At 39.8% G+C, this 18,376-nt stretch overlaps 1 protein-coding gene across 4 annotated transcripts in view; it reads left to right on the forward strand.

The window, feature by feature from the left end:
* The window catches only part of CD36 (CD36 molecule (CD36 blood group)), a 38,660-nt gene extending 21,468 nt beyond the window's left edge, over positions 1-17,192 (forward strand). For all 4 annotated transcript variants that reach the window (XM_068167649.1, XM_068167665.1, XM_068167640.1 and 1 more), the window contains 11 exons: positions 530-674; positions 3,387-3,566; positions 3,709-3,800; positions 4,219-4,265; positions 8,101-8,170; positions 10,181-10,368; positions 11,202-11,320; positions 12,374-12,447; positions 13,716-13,770; positions 13,966-14,130; positions 14,866-17,192. In XM_068167649.1, the coding sequence (XP_068023750.1) occupies positions 530-674; positions 3,387-3,566; positions 3,709-3,800; positions 4,219-4,265; positions 8,101-8,170; positions 10,181-10,368; positions 11,202-11,320; positions 12,374-12,447; positions 13,716-13,770; positions 13,966-14,130 (1,135 nt within the window). In that variant the 3' untranslated portion in view covers positions 14,866-17,192. The remainder of the gene's footprint in view (positions 1-529; positions 675-3,386; positions 3,567-3,708; positions 3,801-4,218; positions 4,266-8,100; positions 8,171-10,180; positions 10,369-11,201; positions 11,321-12,373; positions 12,448-13,715; positions 13,771-13,965; positions 14,131-14,865) is intronic.
* Positions 17,193-18,376: the final 1,184 nt, after the last annotated feature.

Consider the following 18,376-nt stretch of genomic DNA (forward strand, 5'->3'; position numbering starts at 1 on the left):
GGAGCCAGGGCCACAAAGATGATCCAAGATTGGAGCACCTCTGCTGTGAGGATAGGATGAGGGAGCTGGGGTTGCTCATCCTAGAGAAGACTCTGAAGGGATCTTAGAGCTGTCTTGCAATACCTGAAGGGATCCTATAGGAAGGCTGCAGAGGGACTTCTCATAAAGGTGTCTGGCAGTAGGACAAGGGGGAATGTTTTGAAGCTGAGGTTTAGACCGGCTCTTAGGAAGAAATTCTTCAGTATGAGGGTTGGTGAGGCTCTAGAATAGGTTGCTCAGTGAGATTGTGGATGCCTCCTCCCTGGGGGTATTCAAGGCCAGGTTGGATGAGGCCTTAAGAAGCTGAGTCTAAAAGTTGTCCCTGCCCATGGTGGGGAGGTTGGAGTAGATGATGTCTGTGGTTCCTTCCAACCTAAGCCATTCTATGAAAATATTCATCAACTATTCTTAAACAGTTCAGTCAGGCATGATATGTTGTCTTGAAAACCAAATGTCAAAGTTATTCTATGTTTTTATTTTGTATTTGAAGGGTGCGATATTTACCCAAAGAAAATATCACAGAAAACTCTGATGGCACAATATCCTACATGCTGCCTAATGCTGCCCGTTTTGAACCAGACATGTCTGTTGGGACAGAGGATGATATCTTCACATGCCTCAACCTTGCTGTTGTTGTAAGTAAAGAAATAAAACCTATAGGAAATAGAGGAGTTACTACTGAAACCTTCACAGGATAGGTTTTCTCTCTGTGAACATGACATGAGCATCAGCTACACTGAGGATAGTTGTATTACTGTTTCTAAAATGAGTAAGAAAAAACATTCTGAGGACATATTGTACTTATTTTAAGGTTTCCTTATATTCCAAGGGTAATGAAAACTGACTAGGTCTTGTCAATGGAAGCAAAGTCATCACTTTGGATGGGATGTGTCAAAAAGCATCCTCCTAGTCAATTTTAGTGTGGGAATGAATGAACAGTTTGTGAGTGGATTCCCTTTATGTGTGAGGTACAGCATGAACAGTGCAAGATGGATTTAATACACTCTTTCCACAATTTCCTCAGTCCTGTCTTGCAGAGGAGGCCGTATTAAATCCCATGCTTGGTGTACGCATGGCCTCACTGCCCCAGCTGCTTGCTCACCATGGTGCCCCTTAGCACCTCTACAATGGCATCCTCTGAGCTTTTCTGTCCTACTGAGACCTTGTTCTTCACAGAAAACCCCAAGTGACCCCACAGAGGTGTGTGTGGTAGTTTAGTGCTAAAGTCCAGTTTTAGTGCTAAATCCAGGTGGTTTTGTGCTGTCAGAGGCTAAGAATGTTTACCCTTGTGTGAAGGAATGTACTGAAAAATTAATGAAGATATAGTAAATGCAAATATTAATAACAATATTAATAACTTTTTATTAATATGAAAAATGTCCAAAATGTATTAAGTAGGTTTGATGTGTGGTTAGAATATATATTTACAATGGGAATGTACAGTATTTATATTAATCAATGATTGTCTTGTACTCACTCTGTGGTGTCTGCATATGAGTGTTCAGGACCACTGTAAGAGGGTGAGTGTTAGGGGCAGAGTGAAGAAATGATTAGTGTCAATGTACTATAGAATCACAAAATCAGTCATAGAATGTTCATAGAATGGTTCATGTTGGAAGGGACCTCAAAAGATCGTCTGATCCAATCTTTTCTGAGAAAAGGAGCCTATACGAGATTTTATAGAAACCTGTCTGATTGTACCTTTAAAACCTTCAATGCTGTGGACTCTGGGACATTTCAGTGATTGACTGTTCTCAACATAAAAAATGTCTTTCTTCTGTCAGCGTGAAACCTTTCCTGGTACTATATATAGCCATCATCCCTTGTCTTCTCCATGTGGTTTCCTGTGAGGAAAGAGCCTCACTCAGGCTTGTAGCCACCCTAATAAATAAAGGCAAATGATCTTGTTCAGACCAGATATATTCTGCCTGTTTTCTGACTTAGGCCAACATCTCTCTTTTGGAAAGCTGTTCTTGTTTCCTACACTCAAAGTCCTTCATGTCACAGTATTAACGCTGCTCAGTTCCTATGCTTTGGACCGTATAGTTCCTTATAGGTCTAAGCATAGGCTCATGTCTGAGAACATCAGTGTCAGAGGAGATGGGAGCAAAGGGTCCAAGTTCCATTTTGCTTCTCAGAAGCAAATTGATTTAAGCCTAAATTCCCAGAGAGACTTTAACTACCTTGGTTGACAGCAGTGACTTCAATCAGTCAGCTCACTTTTTATATCATAGCCTTGTTATCAAAATACTCACAAGGGAATTCAGAGAGATGTTTTTCACACCTGCCTAAACCTGAGAGGACTCAGCCCATGTCTCCACTATCTCATCATCTTTTCATATCCATGCTTTCAGGTTCAGGCATATGCATTGAAGTTCAGACATCAGCTATCTGCATTCAAGTTCAGACAAAAGTTGAGAGGTTTGTGGGAGAGGAAATGAGAGCAAACAAGATTCTTTCATTGCTATCCTCATGTCACTAAGCAGAAAGAGATGGCCCCTTAACAGGCCTTGGCTGAGCAGTTGCTTTAAGAGAATCATTTGGGTTTTACACAAATTTTCTTACTGTTTGCTTCACCAAACAGGCCAACACAGATCATTTCTGTTTGCTTTCCATAAGCTATTAATTGCCTCAAGGGACTTGTCTTAGTGTTTATGCCCCTAGGAACATTTATTACAATTAATGCTGGTAACCCAACATTGTCATTTATTGAATTAGGAAAGATTGTACATTATGTAGAATTAAATCTGTTTGAAAGGGATGTGTTTGTTGCAAATATGTATTCTTACTAAGTAAAGAAATAATGCAGACTGAAGACTTGGTCAGTTTTATGCAGGGGATATAGTTATAGCTAGTGTAGCTAGTGTAACAGCAAATCTAAACCATTTATCTAAGCTAAGAAGTAACAAGATGTGTACATTTTTCCTTACATGTTTATAGTGCAAGTGAGTCTGAAGAATATGCAGATGACAGAAAAGAGGTAGAAAGCCAGAAGTGGTACAACCCATGTTCTACAGAAAGGGATCCGAGGTTATTGTTTGGAGATATTCAAAATCCACCTGGCCATGCTCCTGGGCAACTGGCTCTTGACTTTAACAAGGAGGCTGGACTAGATGGCCCCTTCCAGCCTCAACTGTTCTGTGATCAGGGACAATCTAATGAAGTCATGTAAACAGTAACAACAAATTGTTTGCATTTGTGTAAATTATTCCCAGTATTTTGTTGTTGAGGAGTGTTAAAGTGGAAACTTAACTTACAGTAAGCTGCAACTCTGTCAGCCAGCTCTGCCAGAGATTTCTTACAGTAATTCAATGTTATGCTAAACACTAATTTTATTACTGTTGTAGGCTGCACCTTCCTTGTATACAAACACTTTTATACAGTTACTATTGAACACTTGGATTAAATCTTCTAAGTCATCAATGCTGCAGAACAGAACAGTGAAAGAGCTACTGTGGGGATACAAAGATCCTTTCTTAAACAAAATCCCCTTTCCTGTGGATCCAGTTCTAGGAGTCTTCTACCCGGTAAGTGAAAACAATGGGGAGGCACAGCCAAGCCTTCTGTGAATAAAGGTTCCCTCAGCTACTGTGAGGAAGATAAATCTGACAATGCTACAGTCTGGATGAATACTTCTAACTGTTTTTCCTTTTTCTTTGTCTGTTACAGTATAATGGAACATCTGATGGACTTTACAGAGTCTATACTGGGACAGAAGATATTACACAAACAGCAATAATTGAAAGCTATAAAAACAAAAGGTATAACATTGTACAGTTAAAAGCTGCACATATTTTCAAGGCATGCCTTTTAAGGCTTGATTCTCTAAGAGCTATAGATAAATGATAAAACAAACAATTCAAAGGAAGCTGGATCAACCCCTGGGTTTAGCAAAACCACCTCTCTCAGCTATTAATAATTCTATTAGGAGCTGGGATTTAAGACCATTATTGATTCTTTGTTGCAAATAGTTTTGTATGTTTACGTAGCTAGATCCCTTATATACTATTCTAATGAATCATAAAGTTTATCTGGGTAAATTAATGAGCATCCTTATCCTCTGACTTTGCTAATGCATCAGGCTTATACTGGAGTAGTTATGTTTATCAATACAGGTAATGAGATTAATTACATGGTGTAACATACTACATGCAGCATGACTCTTTTTTTATCTTAAAGGAATCTTTCATACTGGGAAGGTTACTGCGATTTGGTTAATGGCACAGGTGAGCCTATAAAAGCTTTATAAATCTTCAAGACATGTATTGATATTGCTTGGGAATAATGAGATACAATATTTAATTCCCCTTGCTTTGACAGTTCTATATTCTGTATATTAGTTGTATACATAAATATCAACATATACATACTACCACTATTACCACAGAATGTTAGGGGGTTGTAAGGGACCCCCAGAAGTCACCCAGTTCAATCCTCCTGCCAAAGCAGAGCAACCTAGGGCATGCTGCACAGGAATGTATCCAGGTGGGGTATGAAGGTCTCCAGAGAAGGAGACTCCACAACCTCTCTGGGCAGCCTGCTCCAGTGCTCTGTCACACTCACCATAAAGAAGTGTCTGCTCATGTTGACATGGAATCTCCTGTCCTTGTAGTCTTATTCCTTGTCCTATCACTGAGCAGCACCAAAAAGAGCCATGCACTTTCATCTTGACAGCCACCCCTCAGATATTTATAGACATGGATAAGATCACCTCTCAGCCTTCTTTTCTCAGGACTCAACAGCCCCAAGTCTCTCAGTCTTTCTTCATAGCAGAGACATTTAAGTCCCCCTGTCATCCTCATAGCTCTCTGTTGGACTCTCTCCAGTAGATCCATATCTCTTTTGAATTGGGGAGCCCAAAACTGGACACAGTATTCAAGATGTTGTCTCAGTGGCACAGAGTAGAGGGGGAGGAGAATCTCCCTAGTCCTGCTGGACACACTTTTCTTAATGCATCCCAGAATGGTGTTGGTCCTCTTGGCCACAAGGGCACATTGCTGACCCATGGATAACTTCCTGTTCACTAAGACCCCAAGGTCTTTCTTCACAGAGCTGCTTTCCAGCAGTATGACCACTAGTCTGTACTGGTGACTGGTGTTATTCCTCCCTAGGTGCAGGACCCTGCACTTGTCCTTATTGAACCTCATGCATATCTGTGTTATGATATATGTATTATACATTATTGTATTATAATACGATATACATTAATTATGTAACAACACTATGTATTATTTTGCTATAATATATATTATAGATTATACATAATTGCATTTTATATATACACGTACACACCCTCTCTCCAGTTAGAGTAGATGTGGAAGAGATAAAATTAAGGAATCCGGCTTTCTGTTTCTCTTAAGTATTCTAATGGTACAATATAACAGTTTTTTCTTTCCCACAGCAGTGGAGAATTATCTTCACATCCTAATAATGTACATTCACTTGCACTGTTGAAAGATAAAGTTAAATAAATCAGAATGGACAAAAATTTTTGTAATAAAATAGGCAAAAAATTTGAAGTGGCAAGGGAGAAAGTGTCAGACTGGTGATTTGGAAGGCACTGACAAATAAAAATGGATGAATAGAATAGAATAGAATAGAATAGAATAGAATAGAATAGAATAGAATAGAATAGAATAGAATAGAATAGAATAGACCAGGTTGGAAGAGACCTTCAAGATCATCGCGTCCAACCTATCACCCAACACCACCTAATCAACTAACCCATGTAACCAAGCACCCTGTCAAGTCTCCTCCTGAACACCTCCAGTGACAGCGACTCCACCACCTCCCCGGGCAGCCCATTCCAATGGGCAATCACTCTGTGTAAAACTTCCTCCTGACCTCCAGCCTGAACTTCCCCTGGCGCAGCCTGAGACTGTGTCCTCTTGTTCTGGTGCTGGCAGCCTGGGAGAAGAGACCAACCTCTGCCTGTTTACAACCCCCCTTCAGGTAGTTGTAGAGAGCAATAAGGTCACCCCTGAGTCTCCTCCTCTCCAGGCTAAGCAGCCCCAGCTCCCTCAGTCTCTCCTCATAGGGCTTGTGTTCCAAGCCCCTCACTAACTTTGTTGCCCTTCTCTGGACTCGTTCCAGCAAGTCAACATCCTTCCTAAACTGAGGGGCCCAGAACTGGACACAGTACTCGAGGTGTGGCCTAACCAGTGCAGTGTACAGGGGCAGAATGACCTCCCTGCACCTGCTGGCCACACTGTTCTTAATGCAGGCCAGGATGCCATTGGCCCTCCTGGCCACCTGGGCATACTGCAGGCTCATGTTCATCCTACCATCAACCAGCACCCCCAGGTCCCTCTCTGCCTGGCTGCTCTCCAGGCACTCTGACCCCAGCCTGTAGCACTGCATGGGGTTGTTGTGGCCAATGTGCAGAACCCGGCACTTGGCAGTTTACTTAGAGATGAATAAACTGGAGAAAACTTTTTTTTGACTCTGTTTTTGGAACAGATATGAAAATAGTTGAATCAGAATTGAGGCTGCAAGTTTCACAGTGGAGGTTTTTGCAAAAAGCCGTAGGTCTTCAGTGAACCAGTATCAAAATAAACCTGTGTTTACATTTTTTGCAACTTTCTGTGCTGCTTTACCTGTCATAAATCATATTCCTTATAACCCAGAGCACATGACAAGTTACTGTGGAATCTGACTTCCCAAAAGTGTGTGCATGAGGATAGATTAGCGCCTTTTTATCTCTGTCATTAATTTTAGAGGCAATATTTTTTTTGGTTCTGGGGCTTTCCTGCTTTCTTATGGGGCCTGAACTCTTTTTTTTTTCTTTTGGTTTTGGTTTTGATTCTTCCACAGCTGATGGAATAAGCATACTCAGCTAACTAGACTAAATGCTTCAGTACATGAATATATGGAGCTTTTCCTTGTTAGCAAAGGTTATTGAACTGTTTAGAAGAGCAGTGTGGCTGCTGAGGAGAGACCACATGTTTAGATGAGCAGCAGATTTAAAAAGTCTTGTAAATGTGAGACATTCTCCTAATCTTGTGAGCAGTCACATCAAAGAGCAGCATATATACTATAAGTAAATTTCTAGATAAAAATGTTAAGCAGTATTCTTGTATGGGTGTTGCTTGAACTGAGTCCATGTTTGTAAACTCTCCAAGACTGCCAGGATTCAGAAATTGTGTCTAGGATAATCTTGGATCTTCTTTAAGTAAGAGTTCTTCTGTCAGCTGTGGGCAAGAGACAGTATATAATTTAGCATTTTCGCTCCAGCCAACTAGATGCAAAGATATCACAGATGTTTTCAGTCCTTTAGTTATGGCTGCTGACTAAGAAACTAAACAGAAATTGGGGCAAAAAGTAACAGATGTCCTGGTTAAAGTTTTGTTACAACACTTTGTTTGGGAAAATGGCAGAGTACTCTTACTTAACCCTGGATGCTTGCAATGCAGAAACTGACTGTCTGTGTTCTTTTTATAATGAGTGGAGAAAAAGACATCACAAAAGTGCAATTCCTCTGACCTATTTTGAATATCTAACATGGGGTGAGATGAATTTTGCCCTAGAATTGTTCCCTTCTCTCCATTAGCTACAGAGGGTATCTCAGCTTACAAAGAAGAGGTCTGCTTGAGCAATGTTTGGTGAAACAAAGTTTAGCACTGTGTATTAAATAGCCAGTTTTGAAATCAATTCTGTTTCCTGTAAGCATTGAGTGTCATAACTGCAGGTGTACCAAGCACCCCTGAAAAACTGCATTAACCTCGAAGAAGTGGCAACAGGTTTGTATTAAGCAGCATTTATTTTCATATGCTTTGTTTTTAATGAAGTCATTCATATATCTTCACATCTGGGAAAAAAAATAAATAAGTGCCATAGCTTAGCTTCCTTTCAAAGCCAATTCAGTCTTATCTGTGCAGTGCCTGCCACTGTGCAATAACTTACAGAAATATTTTCCTCATAAATGACTCATTTTGTTTACCTTCTTCACCACTTTATAGGAAAGTAACTGCTGAGCATATATCTAGAATTCAAGCTTGTCTTCTAAACGGAATTGCTTTCAAAGCTCTTGTTTTGTTTTGTTTATTTTGTTTTAATTCACAGACGGGGCATCATTCCCACCATTCGTTAAGAAGAATCAGGTACTGCGCTTCTTCTCCTCTGATATTTGCAGGTAGGCTGTGTGGATATGCCACCTGCACGTGCCACCCAAATGCTCTCTTATTTCAAAGGACATCTGCATTGGCACTGCTTAGATTCAGGTCACTTAGGCAGTTAAGCATGAACATTTCACCTCAACACAAATAAATTCATGAGCTGTATCCATGATTCAGAACCTGATTCTATCACTTTTATTTGTGTCAAGTAGTGAGCTATTTATTGTGCGTTTTATTTCAGCCAGCCACAGAGGTATAATTCAGGAATATCTGATACTGTTGTGAGCTGTTACAGATCTGTAAAAGACATTGAGGGCCACAAGGTTCAAAGTCTTGAGCTATTCTAAGATGAGGACCCTGCTTAGGAGATGGAGTTGTTCAGACTGAAGATGAGAAGGCTTTGGGGAGACCTAATTGCAGTCTTCCAGTACCTGAAGGGGGCCTACCATAAGGCTACAGAGGTATTGTTTCCAAAGGCCTGTAGTGATAGGATGAGGGGAAATGGTTTGAAATTTAAAGAGCAGATCTAGACTGGATTTTAGGAACACGAGGCTACTGGAACAGGTTGCCCAGGGAGGTAGTTGAGGCCCCATCCCTGGAGATATTTATGGTGAAGCTCAACAAGGTTCTGAGCAACCTACTCTAGTTGGGAATGTCCCTTCTGACTGAAGACGGTTTGGACTACATGTCCTTTGGAGGTTCCTTTTGATCCAAACCATTCTATGATTTTATGATTGTTTGATCTTAGCAGGCAATAGGTACAGCAGGGGCCATCTAGGCCCATATTCAGCATTTTTGCAGATCATCATCTATGCAGAACAGGATGTTCTGTCATCCACTTGATATTCAAAATTGTTTTCTCACAGGATATTTTTACATATTTTATTTTTATGTATTTACAGATAAACAAACCTACATAATGCACTCCACACTGATGGCTTTTCAGCCTGCTGCTTCTGCTGTGGCTGTCCAGTGTCCCTCAGTTCTCCAGTGGGATCACTGAAAGCAATGTTAAAAGATTTAAAGTGCATCACAGTGTGTTTACTTTGGGAGGCTCAACCACTTTATTTATTCTGCTGTCTGGAAGACAGCTGCTTCCTTTTAACTAGATTTAAAGTGGCTATTTGCTTTGCAGACTGTTTGTTTTTGAAGATCACTGTTTTTATATGAAGTTAAAGTTTTTGTGTGTGTGAAGTAATTGTATCTCTAAACCAGAAATAATTTCACAAGTCATTGAAAAGGGAATTCTGTGCAGAGGAGACATGATAGAAGTCTTTGGATTGATTGCACATGGTTTGAGAGGTCCCTCTGGCCATTTAATTCTCACTATTAATAACCAGTAAGAGCTGCCCAAAGGTTGTACTGAAACAGGGTCATGGAAAAGGTTTCTGTCCATGTTGCAAAACCCAGAATGCTTCTTTTATTTGGCTGCAGTACAAAGTCTTGCTACCCTGGTTACATTACTGCGTAACAACCCTATCTCTGTATCTGTAGATAGTGTATCAGCCAAAAGAAGCTTAAGTGGCATTCTGATTCATATGCAATGAAATAAATTCATAGAAAGAATGTTGCTGCATCATAAAACTTAGATTAGTATCCTCGGGTCAGAAAAAACCTATAGCAGAGCTGAATTATACTGCTGAGTATCTCTACCATAGTCTAGAAACTCTCCAAAATGTCATAATAGTGTTGTGTATAGGGAAAAGAGCTCTGAAATAATTTGTTAGTTTTGCATATACTGTTTATTAGTAGTTTGGTGTTGGTTTTGTTTCTTCCCCCCCCCCCCCCCCCCCCCCCCCATTCTGTCTTGTTGTATACGGTCGTGCTCACCTCTGAGCTTTTGTGAGGGAGAGAAACATTCTCCACAGCACCAGAACCCCCCTTTGAACTCTGAACAGGGATTCTGAGCACTGGATCCCTGGAAGGCCTCTTTTTTTGAAGAGGTAGTTGGGTGATCCTTAGGCAATATGGCCATGAATTCAGATTTTAATTTAAATGACTGGAACATGTTTCTCTTTTATATTCAGATCAATCTACGGAGTTTTCCATAGCAAGCAGAAAGAGAAGGGAATCCCTCTGTATCGTTTCACCGTTCCTCGTGAAGCATTTGCAGCACCTGTTGAAGTTGAAGACAATTATTGTTTCTGTACAGATAAAGTCATATCACAGAACTGCACACTAGGTGGACTTCTAGACATTAGTGCCTGCAAAGCAGGTATAGTAGTGACATCACACCTCCAAACAAGCCATTTAGCTGGGGAGAAAAGACATGTCTTTCAGCTGAGCTTTATTTTCAGATCCAGGACATTTGTTTGTCTGTGAACTCTTCCACAGATTGCATGCGAGACCTTTCACATTTCTGCAGCCTCATTTCCCGAAATAAGGAGTATAATAATTCTGTATTTTGTGTGGTGCTGTGCAAAATGGTGTTACAGAAAAGAAAGGAGGGGACACTGTGTAAAAGCCAGAGATGGTCACTGTCCTTGTATTTATGATAATACAAACATGGGGAGGGTGGTGTTTGTGAGGGGTGGGGGGTGTATGTGTGTACACAGCTATGCACACATGCAGGGACTGACATCTCTTGCTTAGTTTAGCATCAGCATAATAAAATTATATATATACAGAGTAGGCATTTGGTGTAGCATGGACAGCATGGGTTCACTTCAGGCTTGCTTTCTACTAAAACAAGGTTCTGAAGGTGGGGAGAAACAGTGACAGCCAAGTCCTCACCTCAGCTTGAAATTGGGAGCTCGGCCAGCTGCACAGTGTAAACGCAGACAAACAGGCTTTGTAACCACAATTTATTTCACCCTGTAAATTTTCCTTGTGACAGTAGAATCACAGAAATGCTCAAATTTATTTTGTGGGGTATGGGACTATTTTTATGAGGATTGTGTATCTACAGGAAAAAAAAAAAGTTTGCATGGAAAATAGCTTAAGGTCAGGACTGAAACAAAGCTTAATTATTGAAGTGAGATTTTTTATTTGTTTGGTTTTGTGACTTTTTTTTTTTGGCTATTTTTTTGTTTTTGTTTTTCCAAATAGGAAGACCAGTGTTCATCTCTCTTCCACATTTTCTTCATGCAAGTGAATCTGTATTGCATGGTGTTGAAGGCTTGAACCCAGATGAGAAGGAGCATGAGACATTTCTAGATATAGAGCCTGTAAGTCCAAATATTTAATAACTGTAACTCACTAAACTTGTAATGTTTAAATTTCATTGCAGTATAGAACAGATCTTTTGCCAGAGGGATGAGCAGAAGATACAATATTTTCTTGCTTGCTTTTGCAAGATCTGCTCACAAAAGTGTTATGGGTTTAGCAGGGGAAATTTAGAGGAGAACCTTTTCTCATTTGGACCTCCATCGTTTGGAAAATGAGTTTTGATTTTTCCTTATTGGGAACATGGAATTAAACAGATCCTGAAAACTTAGAAATATGCTTTTCTATGACCTTCAAGTATTTTTATTACAGCTCTGATTTTGATGGCCTCAAATTTTACCTCTAGCTCTTTATCAGTAATTCAGATTGCTCATTTTAAGTGTATTTACCAAAGCTTTCTAAATTGTGTGATGAATTATAAGGCTTCAAAATTTTATTTTGCTTTGAATTTTTGATTAAAAAAAAAAAAGTAAAACCTCAGGATTTTCCACTAAATATTTTTACTCACATAATTTTACAGTTGAGCTATGTAGCATCAGTAAAGAGGTCTAAAGTTAACACTTTGTTTCACCTTATTTGGAATACAGACATCAACCAGAATTTCCTAAATTTGACACAGAATTTTCAAGAATCACACCCTGTCTTGTTTTTGTGGAGGACAAAAAGGGTTTGACCTTGTGCAAGTTACACATCCTTCTTACTGAAAATGAAAAAATTACTATTATCTGGATGAAAAAAAACCCACAAACCTAACCCAACATATTTTTATATGAAACTTTTCATGACTAAATATTTTTAACCCTTTTTTGATCTTCTGTTTTAATTGTCAATTATGAAAGTCATTCTGTTAAAACTCTGCAAAATCAGAACTTCTGTGAGGAATGAGGCCCTTAGAAACATCAAAATTTCATAAAAATGGAATCCTTCAAAACATAAAGGTGAAACAACACCTGGACACAATCCAGATTCTAGGCTTAGGCATTCAAAAATTTAAATTAATGTGTGGTGGTTTTCTTTTGTTGTTTGTTTGTTTGTTGTTTGCTTTCTGGTTTTAGACCACTGGCTTTACGCTACGATTTGCAAAAAGGCTGCAAGTAAACCTCCTTGTGAAGCCTGCACCAAAAATAGAGTAAGTAATACTTTGTTATTTTGCTTTTAAAGACTTTTTTTCCAAGATTACTGATAAGTCTGTAGGAGGGTTTGTAGAGATGGCTGGTAAAAGAAGGAATAAAAATATCTTTCAAAAGGCTTTTTCGTCTTTCTTGCAAAAGTTTCAGTTGTGACTTCTGAGAGAACATAACTTTCAGCATTCTTGAGGAAGGCATTGCCTAAGTATCACAGAATGTTAGGGGTTGGAGAGGACCTCAAAAGATTGAGACCAGCCCCCCTGCCACAGCAGGATCCTCAAGGGCAGGTCACACGGCAAAGCATCCAGGCAGGTTTGGAATGTCTTCAGAGAAAGAGACAACCTCTCTGGGCAGACTGTTCCAGGGCTCAAGCACCCTCATAGTGAAAAGGTTTTTCCTTATGTTCTCATGGAACCCTCTGCATTCCAGCTTGTACCTGTTGTCCTATCATTGCACATCACTGAGCAGAGCCTAGCTCCATCCTCCTGACACTGCCCTTCACATCTTCGTAAACATGAATGAGGTCACCCCTCAGTCTCCAAGCGAAAGAGATGCAGCTCTCTCAGCCTTTCCTCAGTAAGGCTTTCCACTCCCTTAGTCGTGCCTTAACACACATTTTATGTCCTCACAGAAGCTTCCAAAGCAGCATATTAACAATTACAACAAACATCCTCATGGCAATTGTGAGGATGAACTAGAAGGCAAAACTATCACGAGAATTTCTATGTGCTCTGTCACTAGATGAATTAGATCATAAGGATTGATGGTTCTCCAACTATTTCTTTTCTCTTTGTTGGCCCAAATGCAATGTACAGACATGCATGTCAGGATTTTGTACATCTGGCAAGTGAAAACCACCCAGACTTTCAGACCCTCCCACCAACACCTGGAATAGGTTACCCAGGGAGGTTGTGGATGCCTCCTTGCTGGGGGTTTTCAAAGCCAGGTTGGATGGCACCTTGAGTAGCTGAGCTAATTAAGACACATCACTGCCTGTGGTTGGGAGGTCCCTTCCAACCTAAGCCTGTCTATGATTCTTTGATTCTTTCTGACTACGCACATATGAAAGATGTGACAGAAAGAGGTGGTTGCCCAATATGTACAATGGCTGTTATTAGTTGTAGGTGTTTATTTTCAGTACAAAACTAAACAAAAAAGGTACATCTGGAAGGTAGAAATCTATTTAGAGGGGAAGAAAAAATGCTTCAGTAGAGACTGGGCTTATGGACCAAACTAAGAATAACATGCTGGTTTTATTTTCTCATTTCAGAGCTTTATCAAAAGTTAATGAATCTTATGTCTTTCCTATTCTTTGGCTAAATGAGGTTAGTATATTTTCTGTCTGTTAACCTTCACTGTTTGAAACAAAACAAAAAAATCCTTGGCCTAGCATTTTCACTCTTGGTGCCCTGAAACTGGGCAACTGAAGTCATGGCGTGGTTTGCACATGTCAAGAATATATTCAGCAAGTGAATGCTTGCATGCTTACCTCTCAGTGACATCTTTTTGCACTTTTTCAGTCTGCTGTTATTGGTGATGAGAAAGCAGAAATGTTCAGAAAGAAAGTAACTGGTCCAGTTTACTTCCTGAATGTGCTGCAGCTGTCATTACTGATCTCAGGTTCTGTGTTGTTCCTGGCATTCATGGGCTCCTACTTTGTATGCAGATCAACAAAATTAAAATAGGTAAGCAAGCACTAATGGATCAGTCCTCAGCAGTAATGATTCCTCAGGGTTCTCAGGGTTTCAAGAAGTTCATAATCATTACCTATTTAGCTGCCCTTTTTGAAGTGCTAGTAAATTCAGAAGTGGTTCTGTGGGAAATCATCCAGCTTTACATTTTTTGAATTCTCTTCCCATCCTTAATCTTTTTGGATGCCCTTCACATGTTCAGGAGACAGTACTGGGAACTGTATCAGAAAACCAACATTTTTTAATTCCAGAACACAACATGATTGTTCTGAGTTCATGAAAACATGTTTTATCCCAAACTGCTAAACCACTCAGAAGTGCCCTCTACCTACTTCTCTGGGACAGAGGCCATACAGCTGCAGATTCAAATGCTCTACCATGACATACCCCTCTCTGGGGTTCAGAGAACCCACTGTAAATGACATTTTTTTATTGAGTGTTGGATAGGACTTCTCAATTCTTTCTCTCAGTTATGCATCACTGTTATGTCAGTCTAAACATCTCTGGGACATACCTAACCCACTAAGACTAAATATACCCCATGGTGGGTGGAACAACCAAGTGATGGATTAATGCACTGACACCTAGAGGAAAAAAACACAGTTTTTGAGTGATTTAAATGAAGTGAAGAGACATTACTATTAGGGGGTAACAGCAGTAGTAAAGAGACATATTTAGGATGAAGATTTAACTCATCACATGCTGAATTCCACTTTTATTTCGCTACAGGTAATGAAACTCTCCAGAAGTAGTCAATGTTTAATTGACATTTCAGCCAAGCAGCATGTTAAAATTCAGAGACAAAAGGTATGGTCCAAGGCACAGCCAGTCTGCATGCTGTGGAATTCAACATGCTTTTCCATTTTGAGAAGACCAGCTAACTAACCAAACAGGATGATGTTTCCAAGGTTCACAGTTCTGACATCACTAAAGAGGCCACCATGGAAACTATTCTATCAAGTATCTCTGATTATTTGAACCTTGTTGCAAATTTTAAATGACATTCAAGCAGACCAGTGTTGAGGTGCAGTTGGATCTTAGTCCACCTCCTGCCATTTATGCAATTTACTACTTTTTTTTTTTTTCTTTTTTTTTTTTTTTTTTTTGTTTCTTTTGGAATTTGCAAGACAAAAGAAAGCTGTTTGCTGGTGTTCCGTTTCTGAGCACAGCCTGGCAATGACAACGTCTTTGAGCTCATGCTGTGCTCTGGATGCTTTCACTGAAATGTTTCTTTATATTCTGTCAAGGAATGGAAGCTGCTGTAATAGACCTGCTCTCTGTCCTCTATTCAGGGATGTGAATTGCATCGAATGTGAAGTTTATTATGTTAAGTTACTAACTGTAATACACAAAGTTAATAAAAAACTTACTAAAATATGTGGTCTATACATTTTAAGCAGATCTGGCTCACAGACACACCACAGTCATTCATATGTCAGTGCAGTTCATGAACATTTGGCTCCACATCTGTTTAGTAATCCAAACGACTCCCTAACCCCCAACCTGCTCCATTGATCTTGCTTGCTCTATGCTTTTTCTCCTGGCTCTTGCTTGAACACCAGCTTCTACTCTCCACTAACACCACTTTGCCCAAGGCCTCCCTTAAAGGTCAAAAGAAGATACTCTAGAATGTTCTAGGCACAGGAAAGACTGATAGTGATTTTGATCAGACATCAGAGGGTTCTGATTCCTTGATATAAAAAAACAAAAATGAAAACAGGTAGCCCAAATTCCTTGCTTATATTTGTAACTGAACCATCTGCCACAAGGAAATTTGTGCAACCATTTGCTTAATGAGGTGCATCAGCCTCATTAGAGCAGGTAGCAAACACTGCCATCTGCATGGATGGTTTGCTTTTTCATTCAATCTGAATGCCATATTTAGAGATGACAGTTCATGGGGCACGTATTGAGTATTGTAGGGTCTATTCTTTTCCCATAGACTCACTGAATTCAGAATGAGAGGATAATTTCAGTGCTTTCTAAGATTTTTTTTCCCCTCAGATATTCTGTTCCCTTAAGTAAGAGGTGCAAAGAAAAAGGAAAATTAATCATGTCCAGCCTCTCATAGCCTGGTGTTTGAAAATAATGCTACAATGGACTTAAAACCAGAGAGGTTTATCTTGCTAGTGAAGGACTGTCTTTTGGCTGAGAATCTTTAGTAAGGTGGTTTTACCCTTTGGAAATAAAAGGGAAAACCCTATAGACTAAAATGCTATCAATAAAGGTAATAAATCACAATAGTCCCTAAGGAATATTCTTGAAGTCAAGGTCTATGTGGTACATGGCTGCACTCTCTTTTTCCAGCCATGAGCAGATATGAAGAAGGCAAGAGACTCAGCGGAAGCTGTGCTCTCACCTAGACAGCCTGAGCAACTAGCAAGCATGGTGCTTGCTAGTTAATACAAAACAAGCCCTTTTTGTCATCTCCACATTATTGCTCTGTTCCCATACTAGTCTGGGGACAGTCTGACACAACTGAAGGTATCCCTAGAGTCCTATGGTTCAAGATCTGACACAAGGTTTTTACGCTAAAACTAATCTTTTGTGCCAAGATCTGTCATAGGAATCTTTTCATGAAAGGTAACAGCAATGCTTCTTTTGTTTTTGGTGCACAAGCATTTCATCTTCATCTTCTTTGGCCACTGACTACAAGTTAGTGTTTGCTCTGTTAGTGTTGTTTAGTGTAATGTGGTGCTCCAGCAGGAGCAATCCAGCAAATCAGGCCATGATTTTAACTGTCTCAGGGCCCAATTTTGCATTCGCACAAATGGTTTGTTCTTCTGTGTAATCTCATTGATCTCAATGCAGGTTTGGACTTTGAAACTGTTCAGCACCTAGACTGCACTTGAAATAAAAATAGTGGTTATTTTGTCCAAGCATCAGTTACAGTTCTTGTTAATCCATGTTATCAAGGCTAACATTCAGTATTTACATTTGTTCAAAAAATGCAGGAGAAACATTTATTAGGAATGTTAACAAACTCAATACAAATAAAATAGAGCTCAAGCTCTTCTTTCTGTCTAATTGTAAATAAAGTCTTCTGTGCTGAGTAATGAAGTAGCTCTGTTTCTTTTCTTGGTATTTTGGGTGTTTTTCTAGAGATTGATTTTATAAACTGATGAATAAGGAAGCATATGGCTAGCCTTGTTACGCCACTGTGCTCTGGCACATAATAGCTGGCTAGAAGTGCCTATCACCTTGTCCTGTTAACACATGATATTTAAAAATCCCAATGACACACAGCATTTATCCTGTGGATTACAAAAATGTGGGGACTCTGTGGGCAGAGCTGAGAAAAGCATGTCTTGACTGAAGCAATTCTAAATCAGACTCAGGAAACCAAGCTCAGAGATGTGTTTCAACTGCCTTGAGCTGAAGGTGTCAGCAGCTTCGTGTTACCATACCCAGCAGCACATTTCATCACACTTTGCTGGTTCTGCTAGCCTGGCAAGTCTAGTGAGAGATCAGCCTGGGTATGCTCACACCTCACATTCCCCACTTGCCCCAGGTGCCCGTGGGTGAAAATCAATGGTTAAAATCAGATCTGACCTGAGATCTAACTGCCTACATACTTGCACCCCACAGCAGGTGTGCCAGCTCTTGATCTCTAAGCATAATTAGTCTTTCAAAGCCTTTCTTAAAACTATTCCTCCCACCTAGTGTACCAGTGTTTAAGATAACATAAACATGCTGTCACACCCTAAAAAAATAGAAGATTTGTATTTTCTTTATTCTTTTAACTGAGAGACCAGAAAAATACTTGTTACATTCATGGATATATACAGGAACAGCATTTAAAATAATAATAAATATAATAACTAATAAAATGTGTTTACAGGTTGGTTGTTTGTTTGCTTTTCCAGTGACCGTATAAAACCAAGAAACAGGGAGCTAAATGGCTCACACTTACCAAATGTAAATTGCTTTTTTAAATTGATATTAATAATTATATATTTTTTTGTCCCTGTGGCTCTGTAGTCACACCTTCTCCCAGCTGTACCAAAAGGAGCCAGTACCTCAAGGCCTACTCAGCCAGTGCCAGTTTGGGACCTTTCTCAGCTCTCCTAGGAAGACACTGCAGGGAGACCTGGACAGGTTAAGTCAATGGGCTGAGGTCAGCATAGTGAGGTTTAACAAGCACTGGTTCCTATTCTTCGGTCACAACAACCCCAAGCAATGCTACAGGCTTGGGGCAGAATGGCTACAAAGCAGCCTGATGGTAAAGGATCTGGGGATG

The sequence above is a fragment of the Melanerpes formicivorus genome, unplaced genomic scaffold, assembly GCF_026170545.1.
Source record: "Melanerpes formicivorus ecotype bairdi unplaced genomic scaffold, bMelFor1.0.p_v2 SCAF_3, whole genome shotgun sequence".
Classification (NCBI taxonomy): domain Eukaryota; kingdom Metazoa; phylum Chordata; class Aves; order Piciformes; family Picidae; genus Melanerpes; species Melanerpes formicivorus.